Here is a 24,185-nt window from a genome sequence, read left to right as displayed (position 1 = left end):
CCATGATATCTTCCTCTTACATAGGAACCTAAATATAGGAAACACTAATGTGCAAAATCTGTTGAGAACTGATACGTCTTTGTGAATGTGCACTGGCAGTAGCTCAGAAAAATCCCCCCCCCTAAGCAATAAGAAGAAAATGCAAGAAAAAAGTTTCACTCTTTTGAATACAGGGATTAATTAACCAGAAAACAATCTGTTTCTTTTTTGATCTTTAAGACTTTTTTTTGTCTACTTGCTTTTTTAAACAATCTTAAACAAGACTTTTTTAAACATCTTAAACAAGACTTTCATCAGTAGATGGAAATTACAGACCTATAATTCTTTAAAAGAAGCAAAATGTCTTCAAGGGTCAGAAGTGTTTGTTGGATATGATCAGTATGCTAGATCAGTGGTCACCAACCAGTGGGCCGGGGACCACTGGTGATCCCCAAGAAAATTTTGGGGATCCGCAGAGAAACGTCCTCCCCAAAGCACTCCATCCAGGCTGCGTGGGAACACAAGGCTGCACTGCCCACATGGCTTGCCCACCCACTGGCCCCCATCCTTTGGGCAAGCGCAAATCTTACCTTGAGTAGAGCCACGTGGGCTGGAACTGGAAAATAACACCAACGGCGCGGGAGGGAAATCCGCCCTGGGGTGGCTTGCTGATGTTGGTGGGAAAGTCGGTCCCATATTCCAAAGCTTCAGTAGTCACAAGACTGGCTCTTTGGTCATCTCGGAGCAGCTCCTCCAGACCATGGCAGGCTGCTGCACCCGGGTGGAGGAGCAGCTGCTTTGGATGACCAAAGGGCCAGTCCTATGACTACTGCAGCTCTTGAATATGGGACTGACTTTCCCACCAACGTCAGTAAACCACTGTCAGTCAAAATTCATATTAGTGGTCTGCGGGATTTAAAATTATGAGTTTGGTGGTCCCTGAGGTCCAAAAGGTTGGCGACCCTTGTGCTAGATCAAAGGATTATCATGTTTCGATGGGAACCCAAGAACATTTAATTCACTTTTCTTCATTTGTATCCTGCCCTATGCCGACTTCCAACTTCATAGCTAGGATGGCAGGACATACCCTTCTGCTCAGATATTTGGATCAAATGCAGGACTTTCTGACGGCTAGCATGTTGGATCAAAAAGAGTTTGAGATGTGATCATTTTTCTTTTATTGATAGATGTTTTCCTTCTCTTTTTTTGTGCCCCAATAACAGATTTCTTCTTAATTTTCTTCTTCCAAATTTTGTGGCTTCACCCTCTTCGATTGGTCACATGAGGATTCTTGACTGATTATGAATCACAAAGTATGGAATGGTTTTGTTGTAGTACAAACTAGTGATCTTTGTGCCTGTGATGATTTTCCCGAAGACAATTGGTGCCAGTTCAGAAATCATTGTCCTCTCTGCAAATAAGTGAACAATTTTGGCTTTTTCAATGACATTATAAAACAAACAACAACAAAACAAGCACATAGGAGAGTGTTTCAGTTTTGATAAAAGGATGAAAGTTCTTCTGAACTACCATGTAACCTATGAGTTACAACATTTTATACTGCTTGTGATTTGAATTAAAGTATATAATGGTTTATTTACGGCATGTCTATGGTTTCAAATAATTCCAAATGATAAATGCCATTAGTGAGGAATTACCCAATTAATAATTTGGCCATCTTCCAAGGTACTTTGTTTAAAACAACCCTTGTTCTATGCAATGAGATGAGAGAGAGGCTTTCCCAACAGCGCAATGGAAAAAAAACCATTAAAACCTCAGAATTGTAAAGTTAGAAGGGTAATTTAGACCATCAAATCCAATCTCTTCTTCACTGCAGGCTGTCAGACTTAAATATCTCCCATAGATGAATATCTAGCCTCCATTTAAACATGTTCAGTGAAAGAGAGTGCACCAGTTTCCTATTGCAGCCTAACATAGTACTAAATATGAACTGTATTTCCATTTAATTGTCAATATATATAATGATTCTCAGAATCTTCCTATATTGCATATAGTATAGGTTATGTTTTCAATTATCTGGAATATTTTATGAGAAATCATTATTTTTCCTGAAGGTTTTCTTTGTGCAATCTTAATTTGAGCATAGGAATTGATTCATCCCTAAAAGTGCATTTATTTTTTAGAGCAATAAAGGAGTTCCCAAGGAACGTGATGTATAAATTCTAATTAGGTTCTCGTGACCCTCACTGAAATACAATAGAAGTATGGCCTCAGAGGAAATAGGAATGTCCTACTCGACAAAACTGGATTGTTAAGACTAGAAACAAAATTTCTATATACTATGCTCATAAAATGCATCAGAATCATGGGTTAAAAGATATCATTGTTATTCATAAAAGAACTTTCAGAGCCGAAGATACTGTATGTAATGTGAACTTTCTGTCAAAAGAAATAAACATGCTAATGTATGCCCTGGAAATGCAGTGTTTATTATTAATTAATCTCTTCTCTGAAGAGAATTGATGATTGTCTTCATATTATCTGAATACTATCTCGATACCCATGCTTCGCAACAAAATTATATAATCAGGCTTAATTTGGGGGGAGGAAAATAAAGGGGGGGGGAATTGTGCCTCTGTCTACCAGCATCCATCGGCATTCATTGGCTAGCATCCTGTCAGTGTGAGAGTTGAGGGCTGTTTGGAATATGAAATTGTATTTGCTGTGTGAGCAAGAAGGAGACAGCAAGGAGCCTGAGCGTGGCTTAGCTCAACTGTTCTGTACTAAAGCTGCTTGGTGCTCTGAAACTGAAACTGAAGCTCCTCTGCTTATGTTCTGCATTTGGAACAGATTTCTTTTTAGTTGGGGAGGGGGAGTAGAATGTCTTAGCATCAGAGCATGTTAATAATAATATACAAAATAGTAATGTCTGATGGTCATTTCGAAAAATCCTTTCTTCATGAGCTCCTAGAAGCCAAGAGGAACACATGTGCCAAATTTCAAGTTTGTAGGCTTTACAATTCTGGAGATTTTGTGATGATGCATGAGTGATATTTCGCTTTTATATATATATAGATTGCCTTAATTAAGTTTGATTATATTTCCAGTCAATATAATTTATTTCCCATCCTCTCCTATCCCTACTTCTTTTGTAGGATGTGTCCTCTGATGTTGCTGGAACACTGACTGCTGTTGAAGAAAGAAAGGAAAAAGTTCCAATGCCACATCTAAGTCATCTTGTAGTCTTGACATCCAGCAACAGTCTTTATGGCTTGGCAGAGAGAGTGGTAGCCACAGAATCCTTGTATGTTAAGAATCCTCAACAGTGTTTCTTTCTGCTTCTTAAAATCAACTGCAAGAGATATTATAAAGTAACAGGCATCTATTAATAAGTAAAACTGCGGCAGGACAAAGAAAAGTCTGCCAACATTTTCCTGGCCCACCTCAGAAAATGTTCCTTAACCTGAAAGATACCAGAGATGGGGAATGTTAGCATACAGCCACTTCCTCCTTATAGCCAACAAAGGCATGGCACTACCCTTCAACACTATTTAAAAGTTACAGTTGGTCCAGAGCACAATAGCACACAAAATATTGGGTATGCATAGATTTACCATGATAAATCTTTGTTGTGCAAGGTTCACTGGTTCCTGGTTTTCTAGTGTGCGGAATTCAAGGTGCTGGTTATTGCCTTTGAAGGCCTATATGGTATGGAACCCAGTTATTTTCAGGACTGCCTTTCTCTAAGAATATCCACTAGTTCCACTAGATCAGATAGGATGGGCATGCTCCTGGACCCCTCCCTGAAGGCTTGCCATCTAGTGAGCTTAAGAAATCTGCTTTTTCAATGGCAGCTCCTACACTGTTTTTGCCAGAGATGCTACCCTTTTAGCCTTTCAGAGGGTGTTAAGATGTAGCTTTTTTTTTACTGAGGTGCTGGAATTGGAAGGAAGGTAGCAGAGTCTGCTGTGAGACATCCCAAGTGGGATGAGTACAGCACAGGGTTTTTCTTTTTAGCTTTATTGATTTTATGATTGTTTTATTTATTGGTGTTCGGGTTTTTGTAAACTGCCCAGAGTTGCTTAAGATGGGCAGCCATATAAATCAGCGGTCGCCAACCGGTCGGCCGCGGCCCACAGATGGGCCGTGAGAAAATTTTGGTGGGCCACAGAGAATCTCACCCCTAGAGCACCCCCACAAAGCAATTAATCTAGGCTGCGCAGAAATACAAGGCTGCGCCGCCCACATGATTCAAGATTGTGATGTGGGGGGGGGGGGGTAATAATCGTGGAAAGCTTTCTAGCTAGTCTTTAGATCTTCGGCTCAGCACAGCCAAACCTCCCTTAGGACTGAAGGTTTGCTTGCAAGCAAATTCAGTGCAGACTCACGTCAAGCAAATATGAGAGACTGAGCTAGCTGATGGCAGATAGATAGATCACTGAATGATTCTGTGAGCAACTCAATCTGCCTGCTTTGCCTGATTTGGGGTAAAAGTTGCTCTTTTTTATAAAAAAATCAATATTTACATGCATGGTGTGTTGTGAGTTAATTTGTGAGTTTGCTTGCTAGCAAATTTTATGTAACAGACTGAGCTAGCCAATGGCAGATAGATAGATCTCTGAATGAATCTGTGATTCTGTGAGCAACTCAATCTGCCTGCCTGCTTTGCCTGATTTTGGGTAAAAGTTGCTCTTTTTTTATAAAAAATTCAATATCGATATAAATATTTATAATATTTACATACAAGCCATGCTCAGCCAGTCACATGACCACCAAGCCGCACCCATAAATTCAGCCATGCCCACAGAACTGGTTAGTGGTCCCTGGGATCTAAAATTATGGGTTTGGTGGTCCCTGAGGTCCAAAAACTTGGCGACCCCTGATATAAATGCTATGAATAAATAAGTAACTGCAGATACAGATACAGCACCCATTTTAAACAGGCCCATTATTTTGCCAGGTGCAAAACAGTCAGATTTTGATCTTAGTAAATTTTCTGTATTTATTAATTAATTAAACACATTTATACAGCTACCCAACTCACACATAGGTGATTTGAGGTGACTTACAGCATTTTACAAAAATCTTATCAAATAATAAATCCCAATTAAAAATCCCACCCTATCTGTTTTGTTTTTAAGAGTATTTTTGGCTGAACAATTTGAGTTCCTCCAGTCCCATCTTGATGCTGTAATGCCTCCAGCCAAAAAGCCTTTTCTTCAACAGTTCTACTCACAGGTCAGGATTCTGAATACATTTATTTATTTATTATGGTAATTTTGAGTGTGTTGTTTATTGCTTTTGTAAAGAAACACCTTCAAATGCCTAACAATAATTAGTGCCATTTACTTAATACATTCTGGTTCTTAATGTAATTATTACAATAGCATTTGAAAAAACTTCATGTTTCAGACAGTTTCAACAGCTAGTGAACTACGTAAACCTATATACTGGATTGTAGCTGCTAAAGCAATTGATTATGAACAGATGTTACTTCTGATGGCAAATATGAAGTGGGATGTGAAAGAAATCATGTCACAACACAATATTTATGTCGATTCACTCTTAAAAGTAAGTTTATTTTTAATTGTTTCACACTTAAATGTTCCTAACTAAGAGGTAATTTATTAATATAAAAGTTTTGTTCCATGTTGAAAGCAATAAATTCTTCCTTCAGTAATTTGATTCCTTCAGTTTGCTTCATTTTTGTCTATCCATGTTTAAATAATATGCCATCATAAGGAAAGATTCTCACCAATGTTCAGTCTGAATCTTAATGATTCTTTTAATTAGAAGTAGCAAGATGTGGTTCCACTTAATAATTTATAGAAAAAAATCATACCATACCAGGTATAATTTAATCAGTCCTGAGAAGATCAGATCCAATTACTACTGAAGTCAATACAATAGCAGTTAGACTTATATGCCGCTTCACAGTGCTTTACAGCCGTCTCTAAGCCGTTTACAGAGTCAGCATATTGCCCCCCAACAATTTGGGTCCTCATTTTACCAACCTCGGAAGAATGGAAAGCTGAGTCAGCCTTGAGCTTGGTGAGATTTGAACTGCCAAACTGCAGCCAGCCAGCAGTCAGCAGAAGTAGCCTGCAGTACTGCATTCTACCTACCACCATGGTTCAATCTACTGCAATTTCCTTTTTGCCTGTCTATTTCAGCATGGGTTTCTATGCGCCTGCTAAAGAATTATTTGCATGCTTACTTAAAAGTCTTAATACTTTAAGAGTGAAATCATGAGTAATATATTCTGGAATAAGACTCGGTGATTTTGATTGCTGAAAAATAGATATGCATGGTTCTGTGGTGTTTCTGTACCTGTTTGCATTGCTTGGCTAAAAGGCATGGACTTTGATTTGCCAAATAATCAGTGAAGTCTTGTCATTCTGTCTGCCACATGTTCCTCCATTCATAATTTATAGTACCAAATAAGCTTTTATTCCCGGTGAATGTTTCCCATTTTAATGGTTAAAAAATACCATTGCTGTTTGCATGAATGTTCTGAGCACTTCACACTAGAATGGAGAATGCTGCATGTATTTAATTCACTTCTGTATTCAGCTGGAGTTTTGAAGGAAAGTTGTAGCTACGTTAACATGAATATAAGTACTGTTTTTTTACATAATCTGGAACATGAATAAAGGAGGATTCTAGGGATATGTACTTGTATGAATCACAGGTTCAGCTGTCTTTTAAATCTTTCAGCTGAAAGATTGGAGAGAGTAGAGAAAAAAGTTATAGGCACGTCTAGTTTCCATCATGTGTGAAGTCTTCTATGCATTTAGACAAATCCTTGAGGAGGATTGCACACCAAGCAAAAATAATAGTAATAAAAAAACACCAGGTGAGAGTAGCTACAATATTATTTGGATTCCTATTACAACCACCTGGCACCATAGCATACAAACCATCCAAAGTCCTTCATAAGTAAATCAAAGATCTATTAGCCCCAGAGAGAAAAAACAGGAATCATCTAACAACATACAGTGTACATTTGTAATAGCCATTGTATAGGGCAAACAGACAGAATGCTAGCAGAGCGTATCCCTTAATACCAACTAACAGATTTAACAGATTTAACAGATAATCAGAGTTGGAAGGGACCTTGTAGGTCATCTAGTCCAACCCCCCCACCCAAGTGGGAGACCCTACACCATTTCTGACAAATGGTAGTCCAATCTCTTCTTGAAAGTCTCAAGTGAGGGCGCTCCCACAACTTCCGAGGGCAACTTTTGTTTCATAGGTTGATTGTTCTCACTGTCAGAAAGTTTAATCTCTCCTTATTCAGTTTCCATCCATTATTCCTTGTCTGGCCTACAAGTGCTTTAGAAATAGCTTGACCCCTTCCTCTCTGTGGCAGCCCCTCAAATATTGGAAGAGTGCCATCATGTCTCCCCTGGTCCTTCTCTTTACTAGACTAGCCAAGCCCAGTTCCTGCAACCGTTCGTTGTATGTTTTAGCCTAGCAGAAGACCTGATGAAAACGCCTTAATTTTACAACATATGAACAGATTCAACCATAGTTTCAACTGGGAAATTGTGAGCATCTTATACCAAGCCAAGTCCAAAAACACTAGAGTATTCCTGGAAACCTGACACTCTGACAAATTGGCCATCAACAGGCACATAGACATAAACATCTATGTACCATTCAAAAGAAACAATAAAAAGAGCCAGAAAAGAAACAAAAAATCTGTAACAGATCCTCATCAGCAATCAACATTCAGATAAGCAGAGATTAACACCAAGGTTAACATTAATCCAATAATCAACAAACAAAAATACTTCATTCAAGGAACTGACAAGTAGTAAACAACAACCCAAATCAAGGAAATACCAAGATGACTCCCACCAACATTGACAGGGCAAACCATTAGAATACAAAATGAGAACAAACCCACTCCCTACTAGCACTGATAATGTTACCTAGTTTAGTAATAAAACATCTGCATGAAAAGAATCAAACCAAGGACCCCACAATTCAACACTGAACTACAAATATTTTATTCTATTGGATTCCTATTTATAATATAAAAATAATTAGCAAATATAAATGTACATTTTGTAAAATTTAATATGGAACAGTAGCTTTCTTGTGATCAGATTGGATTTTACCTTATTGGTCTCTTCAAAAGCCATTAGATCCTGGAATTTTCAGGATCTGTCCTATAATAATCAAAGCCTTCTGCAATAGGCTTGGATGTTCTAGGTATTTTTCAGGCTGAAATTTTTTTGTCATTCATATTTTAATACTGTATCTTCAGCAAGAAGCTTTGGGCCTTGTTGGATTAAACTCTATACATTGTAGTAAATAAATAGATAAACTACTCTAGGTCAGTAGAATGTGCACTTAATAGCTTTGATGCAGTTGGTGCAGTCAGTAATCAATTTCATCAGTTATATGACCAGAATGTTTCCATACATAAATAATCAGCAGATAATATATCTTAAAACAGGTTTTCTTCATGACCCTTATTAACCTTCTTATCTAGAAACAGATTCATTCAATGAGAACTGTGGTACACAAAGAGATGGTAGGAGTCAGCCTTTTCAAACTTAGTCTTGAGATGTGTTGTAAGTTCAATTCTTGAATCTAAAGCAGGGGTGTCAACGTGGATTTCTTCGAGGACTGGATCAGCGTTATAGTTCTGCTCTGCAAGCTGGCTTGATGGTGGGGGGAGACAGGACGGACACCTCCTGCAGCACTTTGCTGGCCAAAATGGAGCAAGGTGAGGCCCTCCCACATGCTGTTTTGGCCGGCAGGGTGCTAAAGGAGGCCGTCCATGCGGTACAGGGGGGTGCAGCCCCCCTTCACCCTGTTTTTGCTGGTAGGGACACTGGGGCTGGTCTTTTGCTATTTCCAGGCCGGATACAGCCTGCAGGCCTTGAGTTTGTCACCCCTGGTCTAAAGTATGGCTGTTAGGAATACAGGAGATTTTAGTTCTAAATAAATAAGAAGAGGAGCCAGTTGGGAAAAGCTGCTCTGGAATGCTCACCAACTGTCTGACAGTTTGTGTATTTTTTATTTGTGTGTTCGCTTGTTGTCTGCTTAGCTGCATATTTATTGGCATTTATAGTTCATCATTTAATAATTTTATTCATTATATAAATTTTATATAATTTAGGAATTTGAACAGTTTAACAAGCGGATGAATGAAGTGTCAAAGAGAGTTCGTATTCCATTGCCAGTTTCAAATATTCTTTGGGAACACTGCATACGGCTAGCCAATAGAACAATTGTAGAAGGGTAAGTGCTGTTGTTTTTGAAATGAATATTAAACTCATGGTTGGACTCATAAAGTTTTTTATTCATATTCCTCCCCCAAGTCCTATTTCTCTTTCTCTTCTAGTCTTATAACCATAACCCCCAGCTATCTAATATTGCCCATCCTTGATAAAAAAAAAATGTGGCATTTCAGACTTAATTAGTAGTCTTGAGATAAGAGATCTTAGAATTTTGTTCATTTAAAAATTATAATATACTTGTAAACTGACTGCCATTTGTCTTATGAGAAGTTAAATTGCTGGATTCAGCTGAGCATATAACTTGGATATAAGCGTAAGGGTTTTACTTATTAGTGAATAATAATATATTTTATAATGCGCGTTGATTAAAATGTTTAGATGCATTCCAAAATCACTTCCTTACGTGTATGTTCAGAAGCAATAGCTCCTATTCCAATGCGATTCCAAGTAAACTAGTCCTTGATTTGCCATTGTAACTGAGCCCGGAAATGCGGTCATAAGTCACGATGCTCATAGATCACTGTGTGACCATTCCTAATTATATAACCTTGTTGGCTGTCAAGACATGGAAGTTGTTTACCCGTTTTCCCCAGTGGGTATTTTTTGCTGGAAATCAGAAGTACGCCCTGGAAAAATGCCAAAAATTGTGGTCACGTGCAAGTTGGTTGCCAACTATCCAAAATGCTATCTCCTGACTCCAAGTGGGGGCAGCTGTCAGAACTTCAAAATTCAACCACAGTCTTCAGAAAATTAAAGCACCAAACCAGACTTCTTATCTCTTGTTTACTTATGTATCTAGTTATGCCAACGTCAAGAAGTGTAGCAATGAAGGTCGTGCTCTGATGCAATTGGATTTTCAACAGTTTTTAATGAAGCTGGAGAAACTTACAGATATTAGGCCTATTCCAGACAAAGAATTTGTGGAGACCTATATTAAAGCTTATTATTTGACTGAAAATGACATGGAACGTTGGATCAAGGAACACAGAGTAAGAACTAATTTTTAGGTTTTCTTGTTGGATTGGATCTAGTGAGAGGGGAGTTTATATTGATATATTGCTGGTGAACCCAAATAATTGGTTATTTGCTAATGTTTAAATATTCATTAAATATTCATGTTCATTTTACTTTGTAAACTAAAAAAAAATCCTACTCTGCACTGATGTGGTGCATCCATTGCCTGTTTGGCAGCCTTTTCAATTTGATTTTCTGGGTTGAACTTATTGGACATAAGGTAAGTTCTACAGCTGCTAAATTAATTTAAAAAGACCAAGTAGTTCATCAAGCCTGAACTTTTTTTTTCTTACGTTATTTTCTTATTTTATTGTATGTTTTAATTTTTGTCAGGTGATGGGATGACTTTATCCCAAGTTTAAATTCAGTTGCTGAGGATTGATCTACTATCTCTTCTGGAAGTTGGTTCCAAAATTCCACTACCCTTTCTGTGAAGCAAATACTTTCTAACATTACTTTTGAACTTTCCTTCTGTCAGTTTGAGATTACGTCCCCTTGTTCTTGATCTTTGTTTAATATTGAAAATACTGCCTTCTAGAACCTTATTCACATTCTTAATATATTTAAAGGTTTCAGTCATGTCCTCCATTTCTCTTTTGTCTTCCAAGCTGTACATCAGTTTCTTCAATCTTTCCTGATAGGTTTTGTTCCCCTCCCACTTTGCACCATCTTTGTTACCTGTCTCTATTGCTTGTCTCTGAACTCATTCAACTGTATCAATATCTTTTGTTAAGTGAAGTCTCCAGAATTGGACATTATTACAAATGAGGGCTAAAGCCCTACATAGCATGATTAGAACCTCCTTTTTCCTGTGGATGATTCCTCTAGTGATGCGTCACATAATTTTGTTTGCCTTCACAGCTGCCTGGCTACATTCATTGTGCAGTCATCTGCTATCAGCACATACTAAACCCTTTTCCTCTCTTGTTCTGTCTAACATGGTATCTTAATACCATACCCTGCCAGAGAATTCTTTTTCCTCAAGTGCATGATCTTACATTTAGAAACATTAATATGTAGTCTCCACATTTTGGTATATGGTCAACAGAAAGATAGATAGACAGGACAGGACAGGACAGGACAGGACAAATGTTCCAGTGTAGTAACTCCAGTAAAAAGATACATCAGAATGAACAATAATCACAAGAAATGAAATGTTAACCTTGCTTTAATGTGCTAAAACTGGAGCACTACAGCTGTGAGTTTATGAAAGTTTCTGGGTGATTAGTTGATGAAACTAGGACGTTCTAGAAACAAAATACATTCTTTGAGCCAGAAATGTATTCTGTTTTTCTCATTTACAAGATATCCAAAGGAAACTTTGTGCAAACACACATCAATTAATCATCTAAGCAAAAAAATAAGCTTTAAATTTTAGTGATAACGTTGGCAATTTAAAACCCTTAGAAGCTTTGTTTCCCCCCACATGTTATCCACAAATCCTTCAGCCTTTTTCCAAACAAGTAATCAATATATCAGAACTTGACTAGTTCTATTAAAAATTGTTCTTCTTTTTCATTTGTTGTTTTTGAATAATTTTGACATACTTGAATTTGTAAACAATAAAGTTAAAGTCTTACCTGCTTTTATCAGCAGAGTTGCAGCTGCTTATGATTGCAGTTGAGCAGACCCAAGTGTGAATTCTGGATTGTTTTCAGTCTAGCTAGACATTTACTTTTCTTGGGGATAAGTAGATGGACTGCTTTCCTTTGCTGTTGTACCTCAAAAATTCTGCTTCAAATAATCAAATGATCTGGCAATATTTAAGACAATATTTAAGAGCAAGACAGTGCTCTTTAAATAAGTAGTTGTGTCCTGGCACATATTTAAGGGTTATAAGATTGAAATAATTCATTGTACGCATCAGAATCTATTTCTTTTGATCAGATTCAGCATTGATAATTTGTTCTCTAGTCCCTTTGGCAGAACTACATTGGAAATGTGAACAGAAGATTTCTTGAAACATTGTTTTTATAGTATCTCTGAATCTTAAGCCAATCTGACATGTTTTTTCCTGAGGAGTGGAAAATAAATTTTAAGTGCTATGGGATGTTAAACTATTCATAGAATTTCATGTTGTCCAACATCTCACTAAAATTCTAAGCAGCTCCTATTAAGCTGCTACCCTTGTACCAGTATTTTCTTCAGAAGTTTGTACCATAAACAATACCCACCTTAGCCCTTGTTCAGCATTTCTTCCAAAATGGCAGTTTGGGCTGAAAAATTTTGCTATAACATTTTTTTTCCCCGGGCACCTATATTGCTGGTAACTAAACTGATTTGTTTCCTTTGTACAGGAATATTCCACCAAGCAACTGACCAATTTGGTGAATGTTTGTCTGGGATCTCACATCAACAAAAAAGCTAAGCAGAAACTACTAGCAGCAATTGATGACTTAGATAGGCCTAAAAGATAATTTAAAAGACTATCCATCTTGTGATTTTTTTTTTTTTTGCCTGTATTACTATTTGAATATGTGAAACATGAAGAAATAGCTCATGGAACTACAAATGAAGTTTGGCTAAATGGAGAAAGCGGACATCCTTTTCTGTCTGGTTCCAAAGACATGTGAAATCAGTGTGTGGTCTTTTCAACTCTACTCCCACAGCCACTTTGGCAGCGTGCTTTCTTTCATGATGAGTTAAATTTTGTGTTTGTATGTGTGGGTGTGCATGTTTGTGTATGCATATATTTATACACACACACTAACATAAAATCAGAATAAGAACATAATAAGAAAGTTAAAATAATATATTCCAGTTGTGATTTTTCTTGTTGGGGTTCTGAGATTTTGAAAATGTTTGGGGGAAATTTTTTTGGTCTTTTTTTTGCCAAAGGATTCCTAGGTAGTTCTCTCTTCAATGCTAAGAAAATGGTATGAGTGAAAATAAAAAGGAACATCTTGTATTGAGATTATGAATTGTGCATGTCCTTTAAAAGTGTGCAATGCTTAATTCTATTTGCTTTTTTTAACATACCTTTAAATGTAAATTCATTTCTGAATGAATCCTATCTTGTCAAAGGAATTGACTAGGAATTATGGCAAAATAATAAACACAGAGTGCTAGGAAATGGTGCTTTGGAATCTGTTCTTGGCAGCTTATGCAATAGATCTGCTCCCATGGCATTCTGTTATAAGTAGGCTAGATGAGAGGAAAAGGATTAAGAACAGTGAATTCCATCTTATCACCAATTGTATTCAGAAAATACCACTGCAACAGAATTTTGTCTGGATGTAGCTAAGTCTTCATTTTAAAGGTAATAAAGGTAATTAGTTTAATGTCTCTTTTGGCCCTCTTCTGAAACTATTTCAGCTTCAACAATGTGTAAAACTTCCAGAATCAAAATAGGATAATGCTCCTGAAAAATTTAATGATTGTGTGATGAAGGATTATCATCTGAAAAATCACGTTTGCATGCTCTTAAAGATTGAGCTTTGTCCTGTTTTCCATATAGTTTTTCTAATCTACAATTTAACTATAATCCTTTATAACCACTACACATTGCAAAAAACAAGGTACTGGAGGGGGGCTGGGGAATTTCTGGATGGAAATGATTGAAAGATTGAATTCCTCCCAAATTTAAAATTTGTTTTATTGTAATATTTTGCTGCAGCTTTTCAATTTTACTTTCTCTGTCTCTATTCTTACTTCACTATATTTAGAACAGTGTTTTTTAAATTTGGCAACATTAAGATGTGTAGACTTCACCTCCCAGAATTCACCAGCAAAACATTGGCTTAGAAGAACTTCTACAAAAAAATCTTATTCGCTTACAAATGTTAAGTGCTTTGTTTTAGATCATGGGTATGAAACCTCACCACGTCATGTTGCCAACATGTGATGTTTCATGACATTTTTCCCATTCGCAGAGCTAGGGTGGGCTTGGCCTGCATGTGACGCATCCCGGTCCCAGGCCACCAGTTTGACACCCCTATTTTAGATGTTACCAAATTTGAATTCGTCACATCATAGCATGGTTTCATGATGTCCCTTTTCATTGGTCATACAGATAGCAGTGGGATGGATTTAAAAGGAGAAGTTTTGTACACTGAAACATACAACAGACATTAGCATCAAGGACCCCCCCCCCCCAACATACCACAGAGAGATATTAGACAAGTACAAACATACAACACCATCGGTAGGAGTGATGTTTATGAGGCTTTCTAGGTGAGCAAGCAGCTGCTGGACCCGATCCTGCCAATTGATCAGGGAGATATCAGGTGAAACATCAATCTTATATTTTTGCAGGTTTTGTTGTATTATTCATGGTGAGATCCTATTTCAGATGATGTAATATAATTTAGCATTCATGAGTTCATGAATTTGATAATTCATTCTGTTCAGAAATTCTCTGCCTTGTAGGGAAGTCATGGAAGAACACCTCCAAGACCAGGGCTCCAAAGAGATGCCAAATTAATGGAAAGCTGGTTGCTAGCAGCCTTCCCTTGTCTCATCTATTTGGAACTGTAAATGGAGTGATCATCCCAATTAAGCTATGATTCTCACATATACCTGGATCACATTAGTGCTTGGGAGCCCCTGGCTTTAAATTGTTACTGTTTGTTTACTTTGGGGAATGTGTGAAATTCTTTCAGTCTCAACAGACTCTGCTAAGAGTGCTTATATATTTGGCTTTATTGCTACTTGTGTTTAAAAGAAATAAATCACTAATCCATTGGATGGATTACCTGTGTTTGCCCTACAGCCAATGGAGATTGGAGCGGAGTGTGCAGTAGCTCCCAAGACTCTCCCAGGACTTTTATGCCACTCCCTTTTGGTGAATTGTTAGGTGTATAATGACTAGGCTACAAAAATCCAATGATCATTACTTGGAATCTGAATTTTAGTTTTCTTTATCTTTTTGCTCCATCTAATAATAGTTTGCCAGTTGTTAGTGGTCCATATATAGTATGCCTAAGGTATAACAAGGGATCAGTAAATTATGCTGCCATGACTTGGGTAAGGTAATTAACATAACATAACAAGATTTATTTTTTGTTTAAATCTAAACTTTTAATGAATGATTAGGTCAATGAACTATTTTGAAATATTTGTAGTGTAGGGTCTATTTATATGACTGATTGCTTCTCCACTATTACACAATATATATAAAGCAGCAGCTGATGTATACAAAAAACATATTTCTTAGGATTTTAATTGGATACACAACAGCAGTGGCTGCTGAGTAAAAATTGGTAATGTGGCAGGTATGGGAATAAAATTGAAACTCTACTTAAAGCTTTTTTGTAAGCCAGAATTGCACTCACAAAGGTAAGTAACTTGATGCTATGTCTGCCATATTGTGTTTCAGTGATACTGCTGGTTCAAATATTACAGTATACCATAATATGTCTAATGTTAGCTTCGCAAAATGTGTTCACCAGCCACTGCGACTACTTATAGGTGGGATAGCTAACCTAGGAGCTCTGGAACACAGCTCCTAGCATCCCTTACCACTGTCTGTGTTGGTTGAGATTGCTGCAAATTATATTTTCCCAGCCTTGGCCTACATAAAATGGATTAGCATTATATTGAAGGCTATACTAGGATAGTAACTCAGACACAATTGGTTAGGGTAAATATGAGAACATTCTTGGGGGTCACACCTATTTAGTTTTCCTGGACTGACAAACATTCTTCTTGCCAGGCAGAAAATGTATATCTGTTAAATCAGCCGGCATTGGCACACCACAAAGTGTAGTCTTTACAGAATACTGGGAGATGAACCCTCACATTTGAAGACAGGGTTGCATCCAGATCAGGGTAGATTATAACAGCTTTCTATTTTTGGACATGTTTTGTTTTGAAACTTTCTGTTTTTATTTTTTTCCTTTTACAAGGTTCTTTTTAATTACAGTAAACTTTTTGGCAATGGAAATACACGAGAAAGGCGGGGTACAAGATTAGATAGATTAGTACTTCAACGTATGAGTAATTCACTGGGAAGGCTTCTCCATCCTTTTTTCTGCCATTCTTGGTAAGCCACAAACTGTCTATCAAATCTCTTTAATATCACATCTGTGAACACATGATGATGATATATGGGAGGAAACAAAAGGAAAAGCCACAGATTATTCTATGGTCAAATAAGGGGCATGTTAGCCTTCCGAAAGAATGGGTTGTGTGGTAAATGTGATAGTGATCATTTATCTTTAGGCCTATATCTGTTTCTTGTTTTTTAAAAAAAGATTTGTACAACATTTCTATATAAAACTGGCAGTGATAAGCGCTTGTTTAAAGTGAGTCTAACTCTGGCCACTCATCAACTGATTCATGCTCACTCAAAAATTGTTAAGAATACTAAGAAAATATTCAGTCATTATCAAAATTTAATTCATACTTGTGGACAAGCACTCCTCATGCATACAATGACAATGCCCTACAAACTACATCAAGATAAATGTTACACTGAGATTGCATAAGGCTCAGAAGGAAAAGAGTAACCTGGTAATAGTTATTTGCAGCAGTGAGACACAAAAATTCATCCAAATTTTGAAGTTCAGTCACTTCAAGACTAACAATCTTCTTGTAGCTACCACATCCCAGTAACAATATGCTACAATATACTTCCATATTGTACACTATAATTTGCTGCCCCTTCTCAATAATAGTTTAAGAATTCACTTCCATCATTTTTATGTGACACAATTCCTGTTTTTTCAACTTGAGATTCTACCAAGGCTCCTGAATAGCCTCCAATCAGTTTTAGAAATTCACAAAAGCCGGAACAGCCTCAGTGGGAGATTTATACAGTATATAGTTATAGTATAGTTATAGTATAGTATACAGCAGGTAACTAGAGAAGTGACCCTCCCACCATCCTTTCTGGCTTTAAGAACTGGCAGTAGGGGGAGAGAGAAAGGGAATGGTTATGTGTGAGCGGTGGACCAGCGTGCGCAGCTTTATTTGCATGAGTGGCAGGTACACATGTCTGTCACTTGCTCAAATGGAGCTGTGCGTGCACACTCACTGCTTACACAAGTAGAGCAGCACCATGCAACGCTCAACCACCGCTTTCGCAGCCCAATTCCTTACAGTCAAGGCCCAATAGTGGACCACGATCCAGTGGTTGGGGACCCTGCACTAGAGGATTGATTAGTAGATACCAATTTTAGTCTTCCTTTTTACATATATTGATAAAACTCATGGTCCAAAAGATTGGGAAGTGGTTATAATGGATCTTAAACAAAAAAGCAAGATCCAGCAAATTATCATCTTGAGCCTCCCCTGGCATAAATATTTGGAAATTTGTGGACTGACTCAAGAAAAATAATATTTATCCATCCGTCCATCATCCATCCATCCAGCTTCTATGTCTTACAGCTCCTGGGCAGTCAGGTGTTAGAACAAAATGTTGAATTTTAGAGCAAGGCTTAGTGTTATTACATCAAATTGAAAAATATACAAATACACTTATGGCATGTCCATTGGTTTTAAGCAGGCTTCTGACTCAATACTATAAGAAACACTATAACACAAATTAAAGGTCTCTATCATTTTAAAGGGGGCATGATGTCTCAATGATTAAACATGCTGGAAAGCCCGAGTTTGAGACCAAAGCCATGCAATGGGGTTTGCTCCCATTATTTGCCCAGCTCTTGCTCACCTAGCAATTTGAAAGCATGCAAATAGGTACCACTTTGATAAGGTAACACTGTTCTGTGCTCCTTGGCATATAGTCATGCCACATGACCACAGAAATGTCTTCGGACAGTGCTGGCTCCCTCAGCTAAGAAAAAAAGAGCACCATCTCTAGAGCAGGGCTGTCGTCACACTGTCCACGCCCAACCCGGTTTAACAAAGGGAAAGTTGCAATATGTCACATGACTCCATTGTGACGATGCATCCTTGCTCTAGAGTTAGAAATGACAAGGGAAACCTTCACTTTTATACTATCGATCACCAGTAGTTTACTCTTAAATAAGCATTAATACCACTAGCATAAAGGTAGGATAAAATATAGAACCAGTCCTTATCACAAAAAGAATGAAACAGATGCATTCTTGTTCCACATTTATTTCATTATATTGATATAATGAAATTCCTTAATAAAGATGAACATCACCCACCAAAATTGACCAACAGGCCAGTCTTTGCCTATGCAATGATATAATAATTTTGTCCTCATTACCATTGGGCTTAACAGTAGCGCTGAACAAGTGGTGTTGGGGTCCTTGATGTTCTATCTGTCCCAACACCCTACAATTATGCAACCCTTGGCAAATGGCTCATACTTATAATGGTTGCAGCATCTTGCATTCAACCAATATCAATTTGCAACCTTCCCTTCATAAGCAAAGTCAACGGGGGAAGCCAGCAGAGAAGGTGCAAGTTGTTTGAATAAGTTTCCTTCACTTGCACATCCTTCCTCAGTCCCTTTTTGTTTGTGCTGTGCTTTCACACTTAGCCTTCACTTAAATACCCTTGTGCACTCTTTTTAAACGTTATTGTGCTTGCACTGGCCACTCATGCATTCTGCCCCACCCAGCAGCAGCCATCCTAAGCATTGCTTGTACTGTGCTATGCCTCTCCTGCCACCCTTCCCCACCCAGTGGCAGCCACTTCAAATCCCACCATTTTTGTGCTGTGTTTTCCTGGTCAGCTATGCACCACTTGCTACAGTCCAAGAGCAGCCACTTACTTGACTATTGGCCTGCTTTGCAAGATGGCTGTGACTTCCTATTTCCTGCAACTTTTCTCACTGACTTTGGTTCTTGGAAGCTGGCAGGAAGTTGCAAAGAGGTGTTTGCCTCACAATCCATGTCCCATGTTTACTGGCAACAGGGACTTCAGAGACTGTCATTGCTAAGTGATATATTCCCAGGACATGTGTTTATGACCACATTACTTAGCAACAGAAATTCTAATCCCAATTTCAGTCATAATTCGAGGACTACATTTAGATTGGGATTTCTACTTCAGTCTTCTGTCAAATGAAATATTTGTATTATTTTATCTATTTTGAGTGCTGAAAGATCTTATCTTTTTTTCCCACAATAGAAAGCAGATTTCAGCTCGGTAGTAACAGTAAAACTACTTGCAACCAAACAGTTGGCACTTCTTTATGATCTTAGTTAAACCCTGGTGTCCATCTTGAGAAATTACAGAAAGTTGAATCTGCTTTTCTAAAGAAATTATTTCAGGAGCCGATAATGTTTCTAATGTAGCATTCTAGAAAGAATTGGATTAATAAAAATTGAGACTAGGAGATGGAGGGTGGGAATGGTTTAAGCTACTCGCTAAAGTTAACATTTTGAATGCAGGGGTTAGCTCCACTTACATTTAAAGGCAATTTTGACTGGAGGCAGGATATTAAAGATAAACAATGTTTCTCCTCAAGGGCCTTATTAGTCTTGGGACAAGATCAGATTGTGCTAACACAAAGAATTTCAGTGTAAATGTAAAAAGATATAAAGCAGTGCAGTATTAGAAAATTAGACAAACATCTTCAAATCAGCTCAGACAATACTTGTTTTGACAACTGATGTGCCATTTTAAGCAGGCCAGTCCCAGTGGGGTGAAATGATTCTTCAAGTAGCCTGGACCCATGCTACAGAGGCTTGAATTGCTACCTGAAAGCAAAACTGGCAGCCAGGCAGCTCGCAGAACAGCAGTGTAATATGGGCCACTCTAGAGCCCCCCAAAACTGCCTCTGCACAAGTTATCTATGTTTCAGTTAAGCTTTTAGTCATGTTTTATTGTGTTGTTTGTAAACCACTCAGAACCACTTACATGAGATGGGTGCTGTATAAATTTGACAGAAGACTAGATAGATCTATCGATCGATCGATAGATACATAGATAGATACATAGATCGATAGATACATAGATAGATAGATACATAGATAAGCAATAGAGAAATAGATAAATTTGACAGAAGAGATAGATATGATAGACATAGAGGTAGATAAGTGATAGAGATAGATAAAGAATAGATATAAAGATAGAGATAGATGGTAAGTTGATGACAGAAAGAGAGAGACATAGATAAACGATATAGATCTAGTTCTAGATCAGACTAAATAATAGAGCTGGATAGAGATAAATGGTAAGTTGGGAGGTAGATGATGTTGATAAATGATGGATGGATAGATAGATAGATAGATAGATAGATAGATAGATAGATAGATAGATAGATAGATAGATAGATAGATAATGATGGATATTGCAGAGATAGATGGAAAGATCCAGTTAGGTGATTTAGGAGATCTGGATAAAAAACTATATAGATAGAAGAATAGGAAGAGATACAGAAACTAAAAGCAAATGTTAACTGTAGAATGCAGTTTTGAATGATTTTTCTGTTTCTTAACTACATACCATTGATTAAAACTTGATGAAGTTTTTTCTGTTTTTTAACCGTACATACCATTGATTAAAATATATTGTTAACAGGTTGTAAATAAAACCCCAAATCAGAACTATTTAAATGAAATTCTTCGTAAGTCACAGTTATATATCGACTTACTTGGTATTAACTTCATCATTTTGTTTTTAATTAAAGTATTCTGCAGAAAATCTAATTAAATATTTTAATGAAATTATATAAAAATTAAATTGTTTTTTGCTCCTAAATATACTGAGTATACTGAATATTCATGCATATATTTTCAGGTTAAATCCAAACTAAAAATGCACATATAGTAAAAATTATGATGATAGAATCCTAATGAATGCATTGTAATGTAAATAATTACATTAAAACTTAATAAATAGTAATTTAAATCATTATTTCAAGTTGTAGTCATTTATATTCCATTTAATCAAAATTAATTCTACCTCACTTAAAAAAAAAAAACAAGTTTGAAATTGCCATTTACAGAAAATTCTATAAGCGGGGAAAATACCTCATTATGTCACTTATGTTCCATGTCTATGGAAGAGTAAAGGCAGAAGTCCACCTTACTTTTCCAAAGTCCTTTGTTCCTTCATGTAAAAGGACATTAGAAGACTTAAGCAGGCATTAGTGCAGATCAAATTGCTGGATCAAATAAATATTTGGATAAACTTAAATAAAAGATTACATTTTAAATTTAGCATGTTGTTGATTTGGGTCTTTTCGCCTCATGTTTTAAATCAAAGTATTTGCTTCATTATTTCTGTAAAATGGTGCTGCGTGCTATTTTTCTCTTTCCCCCTTTGTTGTTTTTTCTTGCCTATAGAAATAGATCTTCTCTGTATCAAGCAGAACCCTGATCTGCATTATGATCTCAAGCTCTCAAGACCAGCTTTATGTTCCAGTAAGCCAGAACTTCCAGCTGCTGCCAGATCTTGAAGTTCTTTCTTCAACTTACAAATTAACTGTCAGCAGAAAGCTTTTCATTTGAATTGTAGGTCTCATTTGGATGTAGACACTCATGCTTTATATTCCTTTTAGAACCCAAACAATTATTAATGATACAGCGACCCAGGTATTTTGCAATAAATGTCAAAAGATACATATCTTTGTTTTCTAGCACATACAAAAATAACACATTTATCAGGGTTGCCACTAGTGATGATTTGGGCATTGAGCTAGGCAGGCTTAGAGGAGATAATGAGGCTGTAATTCCATTTTACTCCCAATAATCAGTGTGTAGTTAGCCAATTTTCCCAACACCTGGAGACACAGTATGCCTGAGAATTTTAAGCTTGCCCTAAAAACAGTTAATCAGAATCTATGGTATATGTAGGTTATCCTCTGACCCAATGGGTAGTACTTTTGGGCTATAATTGCATCCTCTCCCAGTAAAAAGGAGAAAGTGGGATAAAAGAAAGGAAAATAGAATTAGCTTTTTTTTTTTATAATGGAGTGGAATAGCTAGATATTTCAGAGTACAGCTTTCATCAATCCTGTTGAAGATGAGTAAAATTAATTTCAAATTCCAAATGATTACTTTTATGTTCTCCCTCCAAGTTCCCAGGTGAGCTTCCAGTCTTGCTGTTTCATGCAGCTGCAGGAAAGCCCCCCTGCTGTCCTATTCCACCTTCCACTAACCATCACTTTTTCCAGTAGGCAAATAGAAAAAGCACAAAGAAGGGCAGTCAAGTCAGCCATCCAGCAAATACCCAGCTTTGCTTTGCTTTTTTGCTGACTGTTTTTTGTACAGAGGAAAGGAAAGTGAAATATAAAGGAAGGAAAAGCTCATTTGTGCATCTTGTGGAAAAATGTAAAGCTGCCTTGTAGAACATTTGTGATTGCAACAGAGTATAAAGGGGGAAAGCCAACATTCTACTTCTGAGCAACTTTCCAATTCCCCCCCCCGTCTCTTAATAGAACATAGAAGATAAAATAATAGGGTTGGAAGGGTCTTCTAGTTCAACCCACTGCTCTAGCAGAAGACACTGTACCATTCCAGACAAATGGTTGTCCAGTCTTTTCTTGAAAACCTCCAGCGATGGAGCACCTACAACTTCCAAAAGCAAACTGTTCCACGGATTCTGTCAGGGCTCCAACAAATCCACCCTCATTCAAAGCAAAAGTCTCTAGCCGCATCTCAGAAGAAGTAAATTGGTTTATTAGAAACTGCCATGTTGGCGCATGACTGGGTGCAGCCGATACTAAATCACATCATATATCTCCCCCTTGACCCTGGTCTTTTCCCTACCCCCTGGATGTGACTTCTCCAATGGGACACATCAGTCTCCAAGAGTCATCCATCATGCTCTCCAATAACCTTCTTATGCTCCGACAATTTTGGGCTATCGAGTATCTAGGCATTCAAGAATGCCTTGTTTTCCCCCACTCCCTTTTTTCGGCAGCTAAAAAGACCAAAGGGGTATCTTTTTAGTTGACATTGTTCTCATTGTTAGGAAATTTCTTCTTAGTTCAGGTTGAATCTCCCTTTAATGATCCCAATAAAGGAGAATTCCCCATTACTACTGTGATGTGTTTCTTGCACCCTTACCTAACCGATTAGCAAAAAATTCTTTTATTTCATCTGCCTGATTGGGTAACCTATAGTATACACCTATGAAAATGTCATTCATTTTCCTTTTATATTAACTCATCTGCATTCAAGAAGATTTTCATCCTTGGTTTTATACATTTTCAGTAGTGATTTCTTATATATAATTCCACCTCTTTTATTAGGTCTGTTTCTTTTGAGCAATTTATATGCTTTAGGAACCTATTTGTAGCTCAGGGTTGAAATGATGGGGTCTTTTTTATAATTTATATCCTTCCAGCAATATATTCCAGTCATGAGTTTCATCCCACCAAGTTTCGGTAATATCCTGTCTGCACTCATGTACTAGGACTTCAAGTTCATCCTACTTGTTTCTTGAACAGGAACACAAGAGTACAGGCATCTGAATGTGTATGGCAGACCCCATGTTTGCTTCCTAAATCTCCTGTTTTACATATGATTTCCCCTTCCTTCTCACTATTCTCTACCTTATTGCTTGATTGGTTGTTTGGGGGTTTATATGTGGGATTATGTCCTAAAGGTTCTAAAAATTGTTTATCTTCCCTTTCCAGTTTTAGTTTAATGCCCAGTTTTGTAACTGAGTATACCTTTTCACCTCTTCTAATAGGAATATATCATAGGCCGCCTTAGAGTAGCATTTAGAGTAGAGCCTCAGTGGCGTAGTGGTTAGAGTGCAGTACTGCAGGCTACTTCTGCTGCAGCCAGCTGCCTGCAATTTGGCAGATCAAATCTCACCAGGCTCAAGGTTGACTCAGGCTTCCATCCTTCTGAGGTGGGTAAAATGAGGACCCAAAATATTGGGGGCAATATGCTGACTCTATAAACTGCTTGGAGAGGGCTGTAAAGCACTATAAAGCGGTATATAAGTCTAAGTACTATTGCTATTGCTATATTCGCATTTGCTTTTGTCATTTTTGGGAGAGTTACTCCTTTGTTGTTATTGTTTTACTTTAATGTCATAAACATTCATCTTTCCTTAAATAAACTCACTGCGTGTTTTAACTGTCTCTTTGCTTTCAGAGCTTTCCAAAGACCAGCCCATTCATGTTTCCAATTAAGA

General features: G+C 37.3%; 1 protein-coding gene across 2 annotated transcripts in view; it reads left to right on the top strand.

The window, feature by feature from the left end:
* VPS50 (VPS50 subunit of EARP/GARPII complex) overlaps positions 1 to 13,284 on the top strand; it is an 86,863-nt gene extending 73,579 nt beyond the window's left edge. Inside the window, exons 23-28 of one of the 2 annotated variants that reach the window (XM_026675681.2) lie at positions 3,096 to 3,244; positions 5,082 to 5,178; positions 5,353 to 5,511; positions 9,077 to 9,198; positions 9,997 to 10,186; positions 12,509 to 13,284. In XM_026675681.2, coding sequence (XP_026531466.1) covers positions 3,096 to 3,244; positions 5,082 to 5,178; positions 5,353 to 5,511; positions 9,077 to 9,198; positions 9,997 to 10,186; positions 12,509 to 12,628 — 837 coding nt within the window. In that variant the 3' untranslated portion in view covers positions 12,629 to 13,284. The remainder of the gene's footprint in view (positions 1 to 3,095; positions 3,245 to 5,081; positions 5,179 to 5,352; positions 5,512 to 9,076; positions 9,199 to 9,996; positions 10,187 to 12,508) is intronic. The other variant, XM_087946364.1, reaches the window with a different exon arrangement.
* The last annotated feature ends 10,901 nt before the right edge of the window (positions 13,285 to 24,185 follow it).

The sequence above is a fragment of the Notechis scutatus genome, chromosome Z (assembly GCF_049901735.1).
Source record: "Notechis scutatus isolate UNSWTSFEM ecotype Mainland chromosome Z, rNotScu1.2, whole genome shotgun sequence".
NCBI lineage: Eukaryota > Metazoa > Chordata > Lepidosauria > Squamata > Elapidae > Notechis > Notechis scutatus.
This window is presented reverse-complemented; position numbering and strand designations above follow the sequence as displayed.